Source organism: Lissotriton vulgaris, chromosome 6 (assembly GCF_964263255.1).
Source record: "Lissotriton vulgaris chromosome 6, aLisVul1.2, whole genome shotgun sequence".
In the NCBI taxonomy this organism is placed as follows: domain Eukaryota; kingdom Metazoa; phylum Chordata; class Amphibia; order Caudata; family Salamandridae; genus Lissotriton; species Lissotriton vulgaris.
This window is the reverse complement of record NC_141694.1, coordinates 603254072-603276939: the sequence shown is the minus strand read 5'-3', so window position 1 is coordinate 603276939 and position 22868 is coordinate 603254072. Positions and strand designations below refer to the sequence as shown.

The following is a 22868-nucleotide window of genomic DNA, read 5'->3' as shown; positions in this document are numbered from 1 at the left end:
TTTGTTCGCTAAGATACTACTAACCATGGCTATAAGTATTACTGACATCAAATAAATATTAGTTTGTTGTTCTCGGATAGGTCTGTCTGACTCCTAACACGCTTCCTCACTTGATCATAACTCTATAGGAGAGGTTGGAGACAACTGCCATTTTTCCTGTTCTCCAAAAGCTCGTACTTTCCTTTTGGAGCTCAGGAAATCTCCCAGGAGGGACCAGATTAATTTCAGGGAATGCGACATGACAGTGCACTTTTTCCAGCCCATCTGTGAAGATGATGTGTATTTTTCAATTACATTAGCCGTGCCTTGTCCTGTAATCCAAAGAAATAAAATTTCCAGCATACTGCAAACATTTTCTGCTTCACCAAACAAGAGAGAAAGGCCCCTACACAGTTCGCTTGGAGCCTAATTAGGTATTAGAGGGCTATTCATACAAACGACCAGCATTCAAAATGCCATATGAATACAAATAAACGCAGTGACCTACCGCCCTACACTCTTATCTCTACTTTCTGCAGTTTTCGCTTTTCAAACCTTCCTGTGTGTGTTGAATGTCATGAAAATCCTTGCATGTGCTTAAAATGTCTTTCACACTAAGCTTAAAAAAGTGAATTTTGTAAGCAAAAACTGTGAATTTTAAGGACTGCCTGACAGTCAAATTGATCTGATTTAGAAAGCTGTAGTTTTTGCCATTTATTATCAGAACTGCCCTGATCAACGGCTTTCATTTTATTAACAACCACAAATGAAGAGCGTCAAGACTTCAAAATTGTGTCACACAGAAGGCATGCAGATTTTTTCAATAGGCACATAAGCCATTGAGCTAATTATATGGATCGAAACGTGTTATCTGCAGGTCACCCAATGATCTGTGCAGTAGCTGCATGAATCAAATGAGCTCTATCAGTAGGCTTTAAACTTGTGACCTGTAGGTTGCTTGCATTATTGGAGAAGAGGAACACTAACTTTGCTTCTAAACTGTATTGACTCTGGTGACAAGCTGCATATAAAGACAAACAAGAGACTGCAATGCGATAGGTCTCGCATTTACGCAAGTTTGAGCTAGTGCTATTGTACATGACAATGCCTTTTATTTATGTTTTGGTTTTTGAAACATAAATAAAAGGCATTGTCATTTATAATGCCAATAGATTTAACTCTCGCAATTGTGAGACATAGTGCATTGCAAATGCTTGAAGGCATCGCTGAGTTGCCCCTTCGTTCTTCCATGGCCCCTGAAGAGCTCCCCATTTGCTTAGAGTTAAATAAACAAGCTGGTGGTCACATCTGCGTACGAGAGACCCTCCTGCAGTAAGAGAAATTAATTAAAGAAAATAGTGCTGAGAGACTAAAAAAGACGTACAGTGTAACAAGCCAATGACAAATATGGGGGGGGGATTCCATTCCATACTCCAATATAGCATGGTTCGCAGAGTAGCACATGCACTGCCCAGGCTTGACCTAAAAACAGTAATACAGTTGCATTTACTGAAGAGTGAACACAGTTGCCCGGAGGCTCACTTAGCTAGCACACTAAGAGGCTGGCAAAGGGCCACCTGCGGTCTGAGGGCCACAGCATCTAGTGGTCTCTGTTGGTTGTGGGTGCTCACGTGGATACCGTTAGTGAAATGACATTGCTCTGAGCACTTGAGCTTAACTACAACGCGGCATGCCTGCTAGGCTCCATTATGGCCTACATAAAGTGCACTTGGAAATATGGTCAAAGGTAGAGTTAGAATGGTTCATGGTTATCCTGGGTCATGTCAGCCATTTCACAAGCTTTATACTCAAACACACACCACACCATATATCACAATAAATACACTTGTTCTTTCCTGCTTGCCGAAACAACACGCTTACATGCAAGGGAGTTTAGACCCGCTTGTTGTTTTTAGGGTGCTGTTTCCACTGTTCAGTTTCTAAACTGTCATTTAATAAAAATGTTTGTGTTTTCTGTTAACTGTCATATTTTCAATTTCAGAACAATAGGTTGAATGTACTGTAACATGTAGTATACCTTTGTGAAAAACTCAAAATCCGCACTATAACATAGTTTGATGTTTCCTCGAACCAGTTACAAAAAATACCAAAAACGCCATAGTAGGATTGCTAGTAATAAGCTGACATATGTTACGACACTACCACTTTCATGCCAATTCTCCTGGCCATAGAACCTCTCTTTCAAGCAAGTCAGAGAGGGACTCTTTCATTGGAAATTAGATGAAACTGCAGGTTTAGGAAGGAGAGGCACACCAGATAGTAGGTACACAAAGAGTCCTTTGGATAACAACCGAACGGGGAGGGAGACGTTATAAGAACAAGCGGGGTGGCATGAGTATGCCCTAGTCTTAACAAGTAACAAATGTCAAATCTTTTTATACAGTCACAATTCTAAGAATCAATGAAGCAAGGATATTATTTTGAAATTAAATTTTAAGTGGATGAAAATATCATGTTTTAAACACCGCTTGGGAAGGTACAGATACTCAAGCTCAAAGCTGATCTTAACATGAAAGAGAAAAGGCACCAGGGCCAAATCAAGAATAGTTTTTTTCTTTCAAATCTAGAAATACGTCTTTCACCAGCTAGACACAAAAGTATTAAAAAAACTACTTTTGAACACTGTGGGTTGGCTTTGAATGAATTTGAACAATAAACAGGCAAATTCCAAAGGACCGGATTTACCAAGGACCATGGCCGGAGTGCAGCAAGGAGCAATATTGCAGCGAGACCAGGGACCCTATTTGATTAGCACTCATGAAAGTGTGTTAACATGGCTGATCTTTGACTCGAATGCCTTTGCCAAAGGTGCAACCTGAATCAACTGCAAAATGTGCCAACTCTGTAGGCGTCACAGTACAACTAAGCACACGATTAGATGCTTTAGGCCTAGTGTGCATCTTTTACACATCTCCTACGTATGCTACCCTTACCATTCTATAAGTTCTTACTTTTAAAACGTTGTAGCAGCACTTGATGAAAGATTCTAGGTCCCCAACATGCTCAACGACTTCGGAGGCTACGATTGCATCATACATTTCCGTAGCCTCATCCTCCATGTCCTCCAGCAAGCAGGCTTTGTACTGGATGAGACTGTCGAGGTCTGGCTCGAACGATTTATGCAGTTCTGCTGTTCTAATGTTGTTCTCCAACGGATCAATTCCGGTAACTGCAGCACCTAACCTGCCAAGAGGCTAATGACAAAAAGCGTGGTTAAAGCCTGTGTGAAAAGAAAGCACGGTACTTATGCAAGAACACATGCTGCTATGAGTCCTCCACAATTCGAATTTAAATGCAATACATTCCTGCTAATAAGATCATTGGCAAGCAACCATACTTCATAAAATGTAGCATCAGACAGAAGTGGTACGCATTGGAACTATACCAACTGGACACAAACAAACAAGGTAAATACATTGTCAAACCTTTTGCTTGACTATTTTTTAAAATATGTCAAGTGTAGTAAGGAGTGGGTTTCCTTCCTTGCTCTGTGAAAGGCAAACCATGGTTACCTTAGAGTCTTCTTCTAATCTTGAAGCATTCACAGAATTGGGATTATTGGACATTTCCATGATCTATGTATTTGGGAATGTGGAAATTCTTCCGTTTTGGTGTAATTTCCATCTTCACAAAAAGTATGTGGGCCTATCCTCAAATACTTTTTGTGGTAGAGCGGAGGAGAGGGTTGGAACACCTATATATTAAATACATTTACATTTTTTTCAGAACTATAAAAATGTACATGCTGGGAAACAGGCAGCGGCAATTCATAGGAAAATTCACATACGTGGACACTTTACGCAATGCTTGCAAAAGTACAATTCCAAATATAAATTTAATTTCACCCCTGAGAGAATACTTTTTCAGCAAAATAAACCTCTTTCCCTACACAGCTACCTAATTTTGAGGATAAAAAAAATCTATTTCTACACTAAATAGAGGTTTACTCTTCTCCTTAAAATGAGTAACTAGTCAATCACTTACAGGATGGGAAAGTGCCTTGCAAATGTTTACAAATACTCAAACGCAATAGTTTTTAGGAGTTCACTTATTTCGAAAGGCATTCCCATTCTAAAACGCTCAAGCCCCTCCCATGGTAGCAGATTACTCCCGCATAAAGCGACACCATTTTGCGAAGCAAATCAGTTTCCACGCCTAATTTAATGTTTTTCTGGATTGCAAATATAAAGCTGCACGTGTAGATCATTCCATCTGACTGTTTAAGATTAATTTATGTCCTTTAAGGGCGCTGCTCGTTTACAGGGTGGAACCAGTGAGGACCAGCCACTTGGTGGTGGTGAAGGGGGGGGGGAGGGGGAGGGGGGTGTAGAGGTTTCTCAGCAGGAAACATGTTTTGCCATGGAAAATCCAAAAATAAATTTAAATAAAGACATGTGCATTAGTACTCTGGAATTCTATGTGCTGCACAGATTATTAGATTATTCATTCAGAATTCCTAAAATGTCAAACACAGGATTAAACGTACTATGTTAAATTTCTGATGCTATACCCTTTTAACAAATTGTTTCAAAGGATAAAAGACTTCTAGAGTATGTTCCACAGGACAAATACTGAACGAGGTAAAACGAAAACGGTTGTATGACGGAACAACGCAGATAGATATTCTGCATGCCTTTACCACGCATTTTTTACCCCCCATTTTTTTTTCCGCATATACTTTTACAATGTATTCCTTTACCACACATTGTTTTTATAAACAATGTATTTGTGGAGGGAGTTCCCCACACTCCTGAACTTCCCTTAAAGGCATACGTTGTAAAACAATATGCGTTCTAAAAACATGCCTTATAAAAAAATACATTATAAATGTACAACGTAGTAAAAAGCTTGTTGTAAAGGCTGTTTTCCATTAAAACAAGGAGTAATATAAGAAAATAAGGAGTTACGCTTATATTGTGAAGTTGCAAACGTGAACCACAAGAAGATGACCAGCATACAACATAAAATCCTCCTTTCTTTCCATTATGCCTAAAATACCAAACTTTAAACTGCGGCAGCATCAAGCCAACCCATCTCCATTTGCCTCTCCAAGCATTCTCAAGTGCCCAACTGTTCTGGTCTCAAAGCCGACAGCCATCATGCAGACGTGAACTGCAGAAGAGCAAGAATGTAGAGATTTTGCTATACTTCATTTTGGACATATTCTTAAAGCTTCATCATGACTGCCACCTTAGTCCAATATAAATGACACATAATATTCAGTACATCCAGCACACGGAGTACGACCACATACATTTTTACATTTAAAAAAAAAAAAAGATTTTTATTAACTTTCCTTCAGTCATCTTACAATCATACAGTTAAAACAGGACCATCACTTTGATGGGCCTATCTTCAGAATGCAAATCAACTGTACTCAATATCCAGTATGTCTTACCTAACTCCCCCTCCCGCCTCCCCCCGGACCCACACCCCCCTGTCAGTGTGCCCTCCTCCATCCCCCCCAATGAAATGGCATAAACCCCTTGTGCTCCGGTACCTAACTCCCTTCTGAGGTTATGTGCAACGACGTCCAATTCGGGAGTTTGGTGGCTCCAACTAAATGTTCAGGCGTGTTCCATGCCTCTGTGCTAGGCTCGCCTCTCGTCTCAGCCTAAGATGCGGTAACCGTCACGTGTTGCGAGATTCTAGTTGACCCCATCTCCAGTGTGTTCCCCGGCGTTTCCCGTCCCAGTCGCTAGTCCCTGACTCGCTGGTGCATCCCCCCATCATCTGCCTCTGCTGTAGACTGAAGTTCTACTACCAACGCGCCCCATGCCCTGGCCGCGTCTAGCACCTTGTCATTGGAGGTGCGTCTGGCTAATTGTAGTCTGAGCGTCCCTTCGCTACTCGCCCATTGCTGGAAACTCCCTCGCCATCTCAGAAAGCTTGGTCCCATTCTTTACTTCCAATGCATAGTGAGCTCCCTTTTTGCCATAATCAACCCCAGATCGAAACATTTACTAGTGATTTTTGTGGCGGGTGTATGTGGGAACCAAAGTAAAAGGCAAGCCCCCATTCCTACTTCAATCTGACGCTCTGTTACCCTGTTCAGACATGCCACGACATCCGTCCAATACGTACCCAGCCCAAAACATATGACCAAAATCAGCACCCTGCGTATTACATCGGGGACACATGGAATGAGTTCCCCCAAAAACTTGTTGAATTTTAACTGGCGTTAGGTAAGCCCTGTGTAGCGTGAAATATTGAACTAATTGAAACCGGACATTGCGCGTGCCCTTCCAGGCCATCCGCACTAGCTGTGGCCAAGTCCTCTCAGGTATCGACTGGCCGAGGTCCTCTTCCCAGTGACCCTTTAACCCCTTCGCTGCTCATGACGAGCTCAGCTCGTCATGAGGCACAGTGGAGCTGTGCTTATGACGAGCTGACCTTGTCATGAACAATGGGGATTGAGGGAATGCAGCACAGGAGGGGAAAACCATTAGCAGCCAAGGTGTTAACCTATCCAGGGGCGGTAGTCTCTCCAGCGCCAATCTCCTGCATAAGCAGGTGATAGCCTTGAAGGTGCCAGCAGCCATTGTGACATATTGACAGCCCAACGACATGGGGGGTTCCACCAGGCCCATTCTCCACTGTTTCTGGATTCCCGACACCACACACATTTTTACATTAGGTCATGTGAAGTGAGGTACTAAGCTTTACAATGTCTCAACTCAAAGCTTCAGTGTTCATGCACAAAATCTTTTGGTGTGGAACTGCAAATTTTGGGATATGTGACAGAGGTCCATGATTAGTACAGAAGAACAAATGCCCAGTTGTTTGATATATGAAAAAAAGTATGAACGGATACCTGACGAAGGCCAAAATGGGGATCATTTACTCATGGCCGAGCAGTGGGTTGCCCTGGGTATTCCCACCGAAAGCAAATCATTGATAGGTGGGCTGGACACCTTGAGAGTGAACATGTCCACAAAAAATTTACATCACCAGGTATCACCATGAGCTCTGTGTAATCCAACTGGTATACCTTTAGAGAGGTGGTGGGAGAAGCACATCAAGGTGAGCAGTTGGAACATATCAAGGTTGGCACCAATTCCACACGAAGCAAGCATGCAGCCCTGACTGCGACACTAGTGCTTCAGCGGGTGCTCTGGTGCTGGAAGATCTTGGAGAGGTGGAAGAACATGAAGACATCCAAAGTAGGCCTAAAAGCATAAACCCACAGTGGAGCTGCTGGGAAAACATAGGAGAGTGGCATTCCCCGCTCCATGGGGCAGCCATCTTATGATAGATAATAACTACCATAAAAATATATTGTTCTTCGTACCACACTTCTGCCATTTCTATGCTTTCAAATAAAAATGGTGCTGTCATCAAGTATAACCACTTAAGTGCTCCCCCCCTTCACCCCCCACAACCTCTAAAGTGCTGAGCCCCTTTTGGTACATCAGGCAGTTGGCTTCTTAGCCTTCATATCTTTTTTACCACAAAAGATATTCGGTCAAATTTGCTTCCTTTTTTTCTGTACGCCTGGGTTTCTATATGCACTCAGGGTTTCTGGTGGTTTCTTGAGGAAACAGTGAAAAGAGCCAAAATGTGCCAAAAGTTTGGGGTTTTGTAAGAATGTGCTTTCAATAAGGTATATGTTTTTCTAAAAAAAGGCATCAACAAAACATATGCTCCGTCTGGCTTTCAGGAACAGGCAGAGTTGTTAAAAAAAAAAAAAAACATTGCAACAGTTTTTGTAATTTTATAAGTGACTGTCAATATTTCCAGTGTTTTTAGTTTCTGAATACTTGCAGTTTGTAGGGGAAAGAGGTGTGAAACACATGTGATCCCAGAAGGTTTCATTTCTTGGAAGGAGACAACATTTTTAAATCAGCAGGGAGTCAACCCTATAGATTACTCAAGGTTTCCGCCAAAAATTACCCGTCAAAATCAATAACTAATCAACTTAAGTAGAAAGAATAGAAATAGTTTACAATATTTACATCTGTACATTTTTGCCTTAATGACCATCCTGCAAACATAATAGTGTGTGTTGGTTGTTCAGAAACAAGCGATTACCAGTTATCAACAAAGCTGCAGCAAGATACCACCCACAAATCAATTCATAACATAAACTAAATCAAAGAGGAAAAGAAAACCATGCTTTTTTTAAAATTTGTCCAAGACTAGGAGGTTAAGAATAGTGGTTATTGGTATGGCTCTGAATTTAGAGTTACCTATTTTACAACATGATTTAGAGGCTGTTTTGCTAAGTGTGCTCTTTTTTGCATACTAACTTGGATTTTGAATCCACAACTGTAGAGAAATCCACTTGATAGTAAGAAATATTCTACTATCGAGTATTTCCACATTACTCCCAATAAAAGCGGTACCTCACTTGTGTGAGTGGGCTTATCACTCATGACAGGAAAAGCCCTAAAATGCACCACGGTGACATCAAGATTTTTCTTTGTAATTTTTAATTTCTAGGAATGTGGGTAGCTACAGCATTTGGGCCCGGAGTTGACCAGCATTGAGGGAAACCTACCAAACCCAGATATTTCTGAAAACTAGACACCCAGGGCACTCTGGTGTCAACAGAGTGGATCCCACTACTGTACTTTGCCCATAAGGCCTAGCAAATTTCAAATGTTTGTCAAAATCACAGATATATCTAAGGTTACTATCAAAGAAAGTTCTGAAATCTGTTGCGGTTAACAAAACTCCTACCACCAAGTGTTCCAACACTTCTCCCAATAAAAGCAGTAACCAATTAAAACTTGGACTATATGTAGTAATTTTAGTGCTAATGTGGTCTTCACATAATTAAAAGTTTTGGTCCGTTCTTATAACATATGTTAGGCCCACCCACACATAGGGGTACTTTTATTTTACTGGGAAAATTGCGAGAGTGGCAAGACCCGGTGGAAGTGCCAGAGAATTCTGTCACATAAATAAAGAGGAAAAATGTGTTTTTGACCAATACTTTGACGTTCGCAGGGCAGACATGCTGGGATCCATTCAAGCCACACCACTCTGAAACGCGGGTCGCTAGTATTCAAAAATGCCCAGGGTTGGTAAAGCTCCCTGGGTGAAGGCCAAACCTGGGCTGAAAGTCTGCAGCCATCCCCTGTGCTAAGAGAAAGCAAAATTGATGTTTTAGGCGTATTTTTTACATTTCAAACAAATGACGGGGATTGAGGCTACTGAGGCCGCACCGGTAACCAAGTTCCTAATATTCATATAGTGTGGGTGCAGAAGATCTGGGATTCAGTCCCCTAGATCCCAAAACCATAAAACAAATTTACATTTGTTCTATACATCAAGTTCCACAAATTGACCCTGCACACCAAACGACGACCAGACGACCGCATGTTTACGAGACGCTGATACCCGACTTATGGTTTTACCTCATCTTTCCGTTTCTGATTGATTACAACCGATTATTGGCATATCTTGAGCATATAATTTGTTTCCTTCATACTTGAAAGCCTCTGCTGAAAATACAATTCTCAAAATCAACTGGAAGCTGTGTCTCAAGATATATTTGACTCAAAGCCCTGAAGAAGTCCGGTTTTTCGGACGAAACGCGTTGGCTATTGTTTTAATCTACCAACTGTTGAATAAAAAGAAAGAATAACGAAGAAACGTGACTTTGGATTTTCTTGGGAGAATATTTGAATTCCTTTTCTTTTGTGGACAATATGCATACTGAGCATTAATACTATGTTGATTTACTGATTTTGGTGTGCAGGGTCAATTTGTGGTATTTTTTACATTTGCAGGGCGTTCTGGGAGCAAGAAATGCCGGGACCCATGCAAGCTCTACCACCCTGGGTCTCTAAATTTAAGAAAGGCCCAAGGTCGGTAGGATTCCCTGGGTGCCGGCTGAGCCAGAAGTAAAATACTGCAGCAAGAGAGAGACATTGGGATTCCTTTTGGCTTTAGTTTTGGCATACGGCTGGCAGAGATGGGGAATCGCCGACCCCCCCATCCCCATTCCCTCAGAGGGAAGAAATACTGTCTGGTGGGGAGGTGGGGCCCAAAGCAAAGGCGCACTAGCCCATTCCTTTTCCCACTTATTTCCCAGGTAGTATGGTGGGCTTAATGACTCCCTGATTGGCCAGATTGAATGGTTTATGCCATATTTGCCTATCGGAGGATGGGGATGAAGAGGGCAGGGGAAGGGTCAGAAAGCTTTATAGAACATCAGAGAAAAAAGGAAGAACAGAATAGGTTGCTGGGCTTGCCATTCCGGACACTACTGCAGCCGAAACCACTGGCACCAGACAGTGTGTGTGCCCCTTTAGGGGTGTTCAGGCCAATCTTCACGTCCCAAGAGACAGAAAACCAGTTAGACACTTCATATTGCTGTCCAAAAAAGGAATAGTGTGAAAAATAGGCATGTACTGGCATCAGGGCAAACCCTTGGGCATCAGTCTTTCTGCTACCCAGGGGTGGAGGAATAGGGGATATTATACCCTTTCTAGCAGCCCATATGTCAAAATGACACCCACATTTTCCCTCACATGCCAAGTGCTCTTCACGAATGTCAGTCTCTTCAGTATTCAGCTTCAGACAGGTGGGCTTCATCCAGTGGGCAATTTAAGTCACGTAGGCACTAAACTTGAATTAATATTAGTCCTCTGACTATATCTTCATAATAATGCCCATAATACACAAAATTGACAACCTGAACCATACACAAGGTTTAGTCTTAGACCAACGCTTAAGGGACATTCAAATGCACAGAATGGATATTTCAGAACCCTTCAAAAATTTGGTTACGGAGATATTCTCATGAGATGAGCCAAGAATTCTCCACAGAATGATTACCATAAGCATCTGTGAGGTCCTCAGAATTGCATTTGACAAGAGGAAAAGCAGAAGAGCCTAGTGGCTGTTTTCTGACTGGATGACCACGATGGCTCTAAAACAAAGTTTTGACAGGTCATTCAAAAAATTAACATGACAGAGTTTATGGACTGAGCAAGACAAACGCTGAGCTCATTCGATAAGAATGTTCCTTCCAGCTAAGACTAAAGAAGTCAGCACCTAAACATGGAAGGTGGGGCCTATACCCAAGATCCTGGCACAGATAGTTATGAATGTGGGTGGAATCGGATGTCGTCTGGTTTTGGCACTGTTGATTTTGACTTAGAACACACACTAAATACAAACCAAATTAAGAGAGGAGTTCGTGAACACCTGCAAACAGGTCAAAACAGCAATTGGCATTTGGGAAAGACAGGGAGACAGCTCATGCAATGTGTGTTAAACAGACATGGTCATGGGGGAACTAGTGTGGCAGTGTGGAAAAAACATGGTATATGGTACATGAGAAATGTAATCGGATATGGCCAGATATGCTTAACTGTGGAAATAAGAAACTGACATGGTAATGTGTAAACTGGCATGCAAGGTCTAGTGGGCAATAAGAAATAAAGCACAGTAATGTGGCAAGAGACAAGACACTGAAAAATAAGTTGACAAATTGAGAAGGAATTTACAGTATTTGAACAGCATTCTTGGCATGCTGTGCATCATACTATAGGTGGCACCCTGGAATATCTAAATAATGCAAAGCTAGCATAAATGTGTGCCTTCACAGCAACCATTGTTTGCTCTTGGCATCCAGTGTATGTCTAGGGCTCACGAGTTTCTGACAGTTAAATATATATTATACAGACGCATATAAATAATTCTGCACTGTGGCAGGCCCTTAAGTACTGAAGTACTTAAGAGCTGCCTATAACACGTTTTGAAAACACAACCAAGTCACATATGTTTTTTTTTAACTATTTGGGAGGTGGGGTTTTCTGGGACTACATTCTTCACAAAAATGCTCTTCAGGAGGATCAGCCACACATGCTTCACTTGGTCAACATGGCGATGCTTTTATGCCACTAGTAGTTGAAAATTTCACACCTAGCATTGAGTCGAGGGCGCTGTACCCAAAAAACACAATTAGCAAAGCAAGAACTTGAGGACTTGACTTGACAGGAAGCAGGAAAAGGTTACTCTAGCATGGATCTGAGGAAAGAAAGTGAGTGCCATTTGGCAATAGGAGTTGTGCTAAATAATGATTCTTTAATTACCAACATCTTTTGCAAGAGTGCTCATTTCATATAATTAACCGAAACATACGTTATTATTGACTCACCTCACTTAACAGTCCTCCACCACAGCCAACATCCAAAAGTTTCACACCAAGCAATGGACTTCCAGGCTCATGATTGTTATTTTTACTAATTAGCGTATCTCTAGAAACAGAACAACAAACTGGAGTTATCCAATCATCAACCAAGGAACGAGAAATAAATAACAGTCTTCTCAAGCGCTTCAATTTATAAATAGTTTAATTTCAGTGTGAAACAAAAAACATATAACAGTATAACGAATCTACTTCAGTACCAAAATAACAAAATGTGTCAATTAATGAATAGAAACGTCATTCAAACTAGCCCACCCAGTCTTAATGCCCTATTAGATAACTATTCAAACAAAGGAATGATATGGACATTTCAGGATATAGAGATCAAATATAGTGATAAAATATCCATCTTAAGTGCATCTTAAGTGCTTCATTGTCACATAAGACCACAAAAACAGAGTGTGATCCTATCATTGCGCGGATTTAGAGGCTCCTGTTTGTCTAAATAACAAGGAATAAATATTTTGTGAAATAAAAGGGTTTTCCAAGTCATAAGGCCATAAAGTTAAACGCTTTAGTCAGGTTGGCTAATTGATAGCACGGTTTCTCCAATATTGGTCTTTCCTCTAGAATATCTATACATTTAGTACAGACTATCCCATAACCTCGGCTTCGTGCCCCACACTTTCATTGGCAGCTACAATAGCCCAGATTCTCGAAGCAGAAGTCTGAAGAAGCTCATGTCTGAGAAGAAGAACGGTACTCATAACCATCCAAGCCATACAATTAAACCCAATGCAAATCAAAGCACTTTGCAGCCTGGTGAAGTGTATGCTGCAATACAAAATCCTGTGAAGTTCTTAAAACATGGACATTATTTATCCACATTTCCACACTAAATATATATTCTATAACCAAAGTTTCGACCTTGCAAAAAAAAGTTTATGCATAGGGTTAGGTAAGGTGCACAATTTCACAGCTGTCTTGGCAAACATATGTCTTATAAAAACATTTTTCATGCGACATTGCCCCCATTAGAAATCAGAACATTTCTATTCACTCACCTCTTGTTCTGCACATCTTACACTTTATTCGTTTAGAAGTATTTTAGCAGTGCATGTAAGATTGGGAAGGTAATGTAAATGTTTTGATTACATATTAAGTTGTGTCTGTGGGTATTCACATCAAAGGCATTGTATTTCTCTGCAAAATACCAAAAATAATTTTCGCCCTATTACGGCATATGGCTGGGTCTAACCTGGAATGGCATGGTGAGCAAAATAACAATGGATTAAACCAAGATGTGTGACAGCAGGAGAATATTTTGAAAATGTTCAACATTCCGTCCATCACATTTTTGTATTGCATTTTTTCCCTAAGTGGGAAGGGTATGCCCAGACGTGGGTCCTGTGCTCCCTACGCCACCGGTTTCAAGCTAGCCTGGCTGATGAGGAGGGATACCCCGAAACTGGTCCCAGGGTGCTTGTTTTCCAGTCCAGGGAAAACCTGGCTTGGCAGTTCAGGCTCGAATATTCACATAGGAAGCAGGGTCAAGACTGATTTGCATCTGGCTTCATTTAAACTGGAATGGCGTGGAGAGCAAAATAACAAAATGGGATAAACCGAAATATGTGATTGGGGGTGAATGTTTGACAATGTCCAGCATTACGTCCATCATCTTTTTGAGTTGCATTGTATTTCTCTGACCACCTCATCCGCTCCCAGACTCCACTAGAAACACTAGCAATAACTAGCCTTGGAATCAATGATGAACAGCAGGACATCTGCTCTCTTCACGTAAAACGACATAAATCGTGGCTCTGTAAATCACGAATAGACTTGTGCGCAAAAAAACCTTTGAAAACAAGACCCTTCATTTCTTGAAAATGTAGAGAAAGAACAAAGTTACTTATCTTTAACTACAGTTCTCCAGTTGAAACAAACATTACTTGACATCAGGATTTGAGTATCTGTAATTTTCTACACAACAGTCAAAAATATATTGGAAACAATAGTGTTCATCCAGTACCACACTCATCTCACTGTAAACAGGTCATATTCAGCACATGTCATTATTAAGCTGAGCAAAACACTCACCCTAAAAGCCACTCCTTAGCACAAGTAAGGGCGGAGTAAAAAGGGTGAGCCTCACAAAGTGTGGAACGACGGATAGCATGTGAATCTATGAAAGATACAAATGATTAGAACTATAATTACAGGTAAGAAACATATTTTTTTCTCTGGGATTGGATATTTCTTAGATCCACATGGCTGAAGCATAATATTAAGCAATATTTATTGCACACATAATGAAGAAGTGGAAGATGGGAAAAAAGCCTCAATTTATTGCAACACTTTACATAGCATTGCTTGACCAACCCCCAACTCCTTTGCTGCATCAATATTTAGTCAGCGGTAGTGTTTAGAAGAGGTAGGAGTTCTCCGCATGGCTCCCAGGCAGATACCTTCATAAAGGACTGTTACGAAACTTTTCCGGGAGAATGAACGGTGGTCAGCGCGACCCATTCCAGTTTCTTCTTACAATAGGGGTTAATCATGGCTTGAATGCCCAAATGCAATGTAAAACTAAACCGCAGTGTATAGCCGGTGAATGACCTCTCTACTAATGTTACAGATTTGGAAAGAACAACTTCTGTACAATAGGCTTATTTAGGTCGAAGTTAAGCAGGACTGTTGAAATTAATTTGGGATGTGTGTGGTGCATCACTTTAGCCCTGCTGAAAAGTACAAAACATTATTTTTATTTGAAAACCTGAATCAGAATGAATCTTCTTGAAGACATTAGCACCAGTACCTGGAGACCTTCTAAGACAAGAACATGAGTTTTGCTTTGTAAATCAGCTCAAATTAACATTTCTTAAATTGTGAAAGCACCCACTGCACTAAAGTGAATATGCAGGACAGAAGACTGAACAAAAAAGACTCTTGTGAACTCTTTAATTATACATTGAGGGATGAAATGTCAGTGGAATGTATGAGCCTACAAATCACTGAAAGACGGGCTCTTAAAGAATTGTACTAAGTGAGGAGGGGCTAAATTAAACTAGGATTGTCTAAATTAAGCACACACGACATTAGCTGTGATTATACAAGATGCTGACCCTGTAGATAGCACTATAAGTGCATACACAATAGTTTTCAATTTGCCTTACTGGCCTTTGTGATGACTTTTTTCTGGGGTGCCAGTACAGGCTGGGGTTACGGGGACTCAATTGTAACAACTATGCTTGTCACAGGTGCCCTGGGGACTCAATACTTCTGAACTCCAACTTAATGTCTAAGTACTCTGTCTTAGCACTTGATTCTTTCGAGGTAACGGAGTCGACAAGTCCAACATTTACTTAAAGAGGCAATGAATGAACACAGAAAATACAATAATACCTGTTAAAAAGTATACTTTAAAGTGATCTATTTTGTTGTAATAAGAGATATAGAATACACATAAAATGGTGATAAGCAAAGAAAACTAGGAGAACCTAGCAACATCGTAGCAGGAGATATACCCCAAATAATATTACAAAACTGAAGCTCTATAAAAGGCAATTCCCATGGTAGGCTAAGGCCAAAGTTATCTAATGAAACATGTATGAGAATACTACTTGCACGTATGTGGTGCAACAAAGCCAGAACTACTGATCTTCGCTAAAGGATCTTTGACCTTGGAATACAATTTCCAAACATTCCTTTAACAGGCATACCAAACCCAATGAAATATCAAGAATGCCTCCTTGAAGGTGTAGATAGGTGGAAGAGAACAGGAATGATTTTTCCCTGACTAGTGTAAGGCGCAGAGCACAGAACCGTAGAAGGCAACTTCGAGCAGACTCCTTGGCCAGCTATTTTGTTATGGGCAAATCATCCAAGCATAGAGAAAGTTGTTCCCATGGTTTTCTGAGCCGGGTGGACACAGTGTCCAGACACTTTGTAAACATGCTGGAGGCATTCCTGAGCCAGATGCGTAAGACTCTGAATTGGTTGTGTTGACTAGCAACAAAAAAAAGGAGGAACTAGCTGTGTCTTAGGTGCATAACAATGTGAAAGCAGCCATCTTGTACACCAGTGAGGTGAGAAATTCCCTCTTTATAGAATTTGGAGGAGTTCTTGTGGCGTCCCCACCAGAAGGAATGCTTTTTAAAGGAATATGGTCCACAGGCATATAGCCAGAATGGAGCACCAGCCCGTTTTCTTTATGATCAGGAAGAATCTAAAGAAGAACTATTTGTTCTACTGACATTTGGCTAAGAGTTTGAAAGACTCGTCAAGTACATTGTGTGCATATCATCTTGCAGCTGTTGAGTTGGTGTTTCTTTAGTGGTGGTATTTAAGGCTTTTGGAACTCAAAGGCCTGGCCAACGTGGGCCAGTTCTATGAACCAATGGTCTGACATTATTGCCTATTGTTGTAGGTGGTCCAAGACTTTCCTGCCCATATGGCACCAAGGGAAAGAGGTAGAGAGGTTGTGCCCAATCTGATGAAATAGTCAGTTTCTTTAGCCACCATCAACCAAGAAATCACACATGGTGCAGTAAATGCAACAGAGCAATAGTATTTCTGATAACAAATGAGACATGGGGAAGGTTCTCATGGGTGAGGCCATTAATCCGGTTTGATGATATCTTGAAGGTGATGGGTGAGAAGGCCGCAGGCTTTGTTCTAGGTGAGAAATCGGACACCTCATGCATGCTAATCATTGTTCTATTGACTGCAGAAGGGTATGATGATAGAAAAAACAGAGCAAAATGAAGTAAAGCCAGTATAAACTGTAGAAAAAAGCCTTAGCTGAATAGAGGAAGCAGCAGAGCTTTGAAGAACTCACTCACATGCAACATGCGGTAAAATAAAACGTTTCTGACCTGTAATAGGGATTCTCCATCGTAGGAATCTTCTGTGGGATCGCTAGAACACTCATTTTGACACTTCTTTTTTTACATAACGGCTTTCAGAAACCTCACTAGCCTTATACCCAAGACGGTAGAAATAATTTCTTTACACTATTTTCAAAATAGTAATCTTCTGTGCATAAATTAAAGGAAAAAACGCTCAAGAACCGACTTCTTTAAACTCCCCATTTTTAAAAGCATATAAATGAAGAAATAATTCTGCATTGACAGCTAGTCTAGTAGGTAAGCCCTATAGAAAAACTGCATTGTGTATTTAGGACTACTGGATGAGGGTTTGCCTTCCGTTCATCTTGAATTTATATAGAAAAATACTGTTCGATTAAAAGTAAGAAATACGTAATCTCTTCGTTCATGAATTCAGAAAAGATTCCTATGACAGAGAACCAGAATTACAGGAAGTTACATTTCCCTCTCTAAGGATCTTTGCTGACATTCATGAATATTGAATAGAATAGGAAGCTCTCTCAAATAAGCAGACTCAAGAGAATGTCATAAAAGAAGCTGCCACCACTCTCAAGTAGAGCAGTAGACAAACAAATTATACAAACAGGCTTGGCCAACTTGGGCATGCATTCTGGAGTCTGAATCTAGACAGCAGAGTTGTGTAAACATATTAACTGATCGCCAGGTAGCAGCTCTACGTATCCCTGTCACTGGTATATGTCTTAACATAATAGCTGTATTGTTAGCTGGATGGGCTTGAGGTTTGCTCTTAAGCAACGTCTTTTGATATCTGAGAGCACAACAAGAGGCAAGATACTATCCATCTAGAAATAGTTTGCTTAGGTGCTTGCTTGTCATATTGATAGGGCCATAGTTTACAAACACAATAGGACAACCTTACCTCTTTTGTTCAACTTAAGTAGCATCTCAATCCCTTCTTAACATCTAAAGTGTCCAACAATATCTCTGCTGGAGAGGTTGGATAAGTAAAACATACTGGCAATGATACAGCTTTGACCTAAAAATCAAAAATCACCTTAGGCAAGAAAGTCTGGTGAGTCCAGAATACAACTTTACCATGGTGGAAAACCATTTGTGATTCTTTAGTGCAAAGTGTCAGAACCTCACTCACTCTATGGGCTGAAGTGATCGCTGCTAAATAATCTACTTTCCATGTTATATGTTGTAGCGCAGCATCAAGCATGAATTCAAAAAGAGACCGTGATTATTTTGATGATACTGTGGTGAACTACCACTGGTGGAGATGACCCAGTTACCGGAGCACAAAATAAAGTTTTTCTAAAAAATCTTTAATGACTGGCAACCTAAAGAATGATATCTGAGCTGGGGTTTTTCTATAGGCAATAATTGCTGATAAGAGCAAGCACTGTACGGGTAAGAGCGGTGTGGCAGGGCGAGGGTGAAAGTCGACAAACAACGGGATAGGGAAAATAAAATAAATAAATAAATATTTGTTTGGATGTAGAATAAAGGTGTTGAGCTGTGCTCTGGAGCAGTTCATTTAAAACACATTCCCCAGGAACCCAGGAATCTGCAAACGGGAAGTGAAGCTTCAACATTTTACTGTGTCTGCTGTGGTGAAGAGATCTATACCTGGCAGACCCAAACACCGAATACCTGATTGAGAACTTCCTCTTTAACAACCTACTCAGCATCTTCTGGTGTGTATCTGCTTATTGACTCGGTTTTCTGATTTTAAGCAGTGAGCAGGTAAACTGCTTGTATGCTGAGATTTTTTAATATCAGCCGATGTCATATCACCTGCCTGTCCTTCAACAGCATTCTCGACCCGATTTCACCCTGTTTGCTCAGATTATACACTGTTATTGAACTGTATATTTCAATCAAAATTATGTAGTTGTCTAGGACTGTATGGAAAGAAGGTTGCTCTGTGTTTTATGACACAACCTCTCTTTCTAAGATCCAGGACACTGAACCAGCAAGTTGGCTTCATGATCACTTCTACTTAAAAGGGACACATATGTTACAACTATTTGCCACTGGAGAGGCTGCTGAAAAAGAACACAGATCAAGCGATTGGTGTAATACATCCACCAGGGAAAAGACTTTGATGCATCCGTCAGTAGAGTCAATCTCACTTCCTAGCTCCCAGAAAATTGCTTCTATTGATTCAGGAGACATTTTTGCAGGGATCTCAAGTTCAGCCTTGCATGAGTAACTATTGTAATGAATAAGAGCACTGACCCAGAAACGATGTTTACTTCTTTGCTGATGTGTTTTGATGGAGGATATTAGATTGCATTCCACCTGGATGGATGATAACCTCTCATGCAAAGGAAACATTTTTGTTATACATCAGTCTGTAGTTGACTGCAATTAATGAATCCTTTGAGTTGGAACTGGCTTAGACTTCTCTGTTTTCACCAGAAGGCCCACATCTGTTAGGTCGCTCTTTTTCGAAACCTGACCCGTTGGCAGAGTATCCGGATGCAGCTGTTTCCTCGTAGCGCTCACGGAGTAACGTGCGTTCGGCTTGTAAATTCTCCTCGACATCAAGTTGACATCAAGACGCCGTCGCCTAAGACTTGAACACCCGACTTCGAGGTGAATACGTCGTCACTGCTAACATTACTCCGTAACATTAAGGAGCCTTTTTGTGAACGACGGTGATATATAAACGCCCACGTCGCATACGCTTCGTATTTTAAACTCATCATGAGAAAGGACTAAAACTACCAGCAAGCAACGCTTCCTTTCTATTTAGGATTCTTCCAATATACTACTGTTTTATGGTGTTGCTCAACCGACTAATTAGACCCCAGACGAAAAGCATATCAAAATTCATTTGAGGAATTTTGATGGTAAAAGTCCTGATGAAGGCATATTTTGTATGTCGAAACGCGTCGACCGGATGCCATCTAACCTCTTTTTAATCTTCTTTGTGAATACATATGTATCATTATATTGTTATTTTATCAATTTTGACCAATGCACTGAATTTTAATATTTCCTTTTAATCAAATTAAAAAATTTATTTTTTCTAAAACTGAACTAGTTTGTTTGTTTTATCTATTGTGTAATTTCTGTAGTGTATGCCTGGGAGCGTTATTTTTCATACACCACATCTGTTAAGACTCTCATCGCCATTTTATAGTCCCGCAACACCCTCTGTTTTAGCTAGCTTTCACAAGCCAGTCACCTAAATATGGATAGAACTAGACTCCTTTCGATAGGAGATGGGGTACAGCTAGTCCTATGTATTTTGAGAACAATCTTGGACTAGAATATAGACCAAACTGTAATATTTTGAATTCAAAATGCTCATTCTTAACAGCAAACCTCAAATATTTTCTGTATTTGGGTCACTGGGATATGGAAATATGCATCACTGAGTCTATGGGACACATCCAGAGTGATGAGAGGGAAAATCTAAAGTCAGCATTCAGAATTTCTCTCTTTTTATCCATGTGTTCATGGTTCTCAAATGCAGGATGCATCTGAATTCTTGCTTCTATGGTCCTTTCTTTATAAAGACGTAAGTAGATGCCTTGATTTCTCTGAAGTCTTACCACCCTTTCTAAAGCTCTTTTCACCTGCAATGAGCAAACTTCTAAACTGAGTAGTTGCAGATGGCAATGGCTCAATTTTATTGGTTTTACCAGTGGCGCAGTATCAAATTTGGCTTTCATTATATTCATCCCGTCATCAGCATATGAACCGAAAAGATATGAGCCAGAGAATGGTAAACTTATTTTTTTTGTCAAACATTCAGTTTCGGACCCGTTAGCGTCTTTCAAGCGGCACACATCATATAAAGGCCATGGCAATATCCGAAAGCTGAGAGGTCAGCCACAACCATGGCTAAAACTGATGATCTGGTTTGATACCAGCTGCCCCTCATTGTCTACTTCCAGGATGTCATGACTATCTTTGGATGGAAGTCAGTTTGCAAATCTATTCATCTTGTCCCACAATGAACAGTTCTGAGTAAAAGCAGTTACTGCTCAGGGCTTTTGTATTTTTTTCAGAAGCCTTAGAGTTACTTCTTGGGCAGTGGATGGAGCTTGACAAATATCTATGACTGGTTCCAAGAGACCTGGATCCAATGACATTAACTATCGTGGAGGTGCTCTATGCGGCAGGGTTTCAAAATAAACAAAGAGGTTGCTTTGGAAGATTGAATGGGATGTTGGGATGCTCAATTTTGAGGTGCCATTAGCCAAAACATCACGGAAAATCAATATATTGTCCACTGGTGAAACCCTCTTAGGATATCTTGTCAACGAAAAAGGACTGAAGTAACCCCGAGACTGTGGCGCAAGTGCCAGTATCATATCTTGGAGAGCAAGATCTCAAATGACAGACTCTGAAATTCGGCTTTGACTCAGAGTTCTCCTAGAGCTGTAAACGTGCATGCTTTCTTCTTGGAGAAGTAGATTTAATGCAGTGCCTCTGAGTGAAGCAACAGGGGATGATGTGTTATGACAAGGAACTTCCTGCTGCACTTAGGGCTGCTCTTTTTGATGCTCAGGCTCCATAATAGAGACTGGCATATTTTGCGGTGTGTATTTTGGGAAATCTTTCAGACTTATTATCTCAGCCCTCTTCCTTAGAGGGCAGTGAGATGCAGGAAGTGGAGCACACTTTTGAGGAGTTATGGCTGCAATTTAGGGAGCAAATTCCTCAGTTGCCTGAATTAATTTTTTCTGGGAGGGAGCACCTCTTAGTACTATCTGTGTCCCAGAGGCTAGACTCTTGTCGAAGGACAGAAAAGTGAGAAAGGGATGCGTCTAGGTCATAAGCCCCTGCCTCAACATTGATCTTCACATCCAAATTAACCTCCCCCTCTACGCCAATCACCTGTTAGACATTGGTTTTCTTTTTGACATTGACTGATGCAGATCATGCCCTCAACAGTAACTGTCTTGACAATATCCTTCTGGTCTTCGACTACAACTCGCCCCTCTAAGTCTTTGTCATCGACCTATATAGCATCCTGTATACTGATGGCAAAATGGAAGGGGAGTCTGACAATTACCTCCTGGACATCGAAGACACCTGCAAGTGATGGCGAGCAAGACACAGATGCTGTTGATGTGGACTGCTCAACAGCAAATAGAAGCGCCAATTTGGCCTTCTCAATTTTTTCTTATTAAGGACACCTTCAGGCACCTGGGAGAGCGCTAACAAGGAGGTAGAAACTTCCCTAGGCTCATTCGCCTTCCTTGCAGATGATGAAAGGACAAATGCAGGTCTTGAATGTCCCTTCTCTCACAGTGTTAGCCCTTCCTGATCTTTCAAACTTTTCCTTGACATTTTAAGGAAGCATGGACACGGTTTGGTGCCATGATTTTCAAGGAGACAAAAGATGCAGAGATCATTGAGATTTCTTTCAAGTTCTTCCTCCCACACGAGGAACATCTAACAAATAATGAAGGCATGTTTACATTTAAAGAGTAAACTGATTAAAAGTAAAAACAGTGTTCAGAATCAAAAACAAGCAGCTGGTCTAAATCCTTGTAAGACTTTAGGGGAAAAAAGTATCCAAATGGATAAAACTGGCCAAAGCTCAGTTTCCGGGGACCCTCACACAGGAGAGCGAACCAATTAACTGATGGCAAACTGCCTGGAGTGGTGCCTTATCGGATGCCCAAGTCAGTCTACTTACTAAGATAATATCAACCTCTGCTTATCAGATGAAGAAGTTTTAACAGAACATTTTACCAAAGCCATCTGAAAGATTTGCCTCCCCTTACCTGTTCTAAGTTCCCACACCACAATGGACTGTGTAAACGATGACTGAAACAAACCATAGATTCCTCTATGCACGCTACTTTTCAGTTTCTCACAACCACAGAGGATGAGCGACGCAACAGGTATATTTGGCTTTCTTCAGCACACCAACCTATAACAAA

At 40.9% G+C, this 22868-nt stretch overlaps 1 protein-coding gene across 1 annotated transcript in view; it reads right to left on the bottom strand.

Annotated features, from left to right (window-relative positions):
* COQ3 (coenzyme Q3, methyltransferase) overlaps positions 1 to 22868 on the bottom strand; it is a 96340-nt gene that overhangs the window by 26995 nt on the left and 46477 nt on the right. The window contains exons 4-5 of the mRNA XM_086926625.1: positions 12116 to 12215; positions 2952 to 3194 (exon numbers count right to left, since the gene is read on the bottom strand). Of these exons, the coding sequence (XP_086782751.1) occupies positions 2952 to 3194; positions 12116 to 12215 (343 nt within the window). The remainder of the gene's footprint in view (positions 1 to 2951; positions 3195 to 12115; positions 12216 to 22868) is intronic.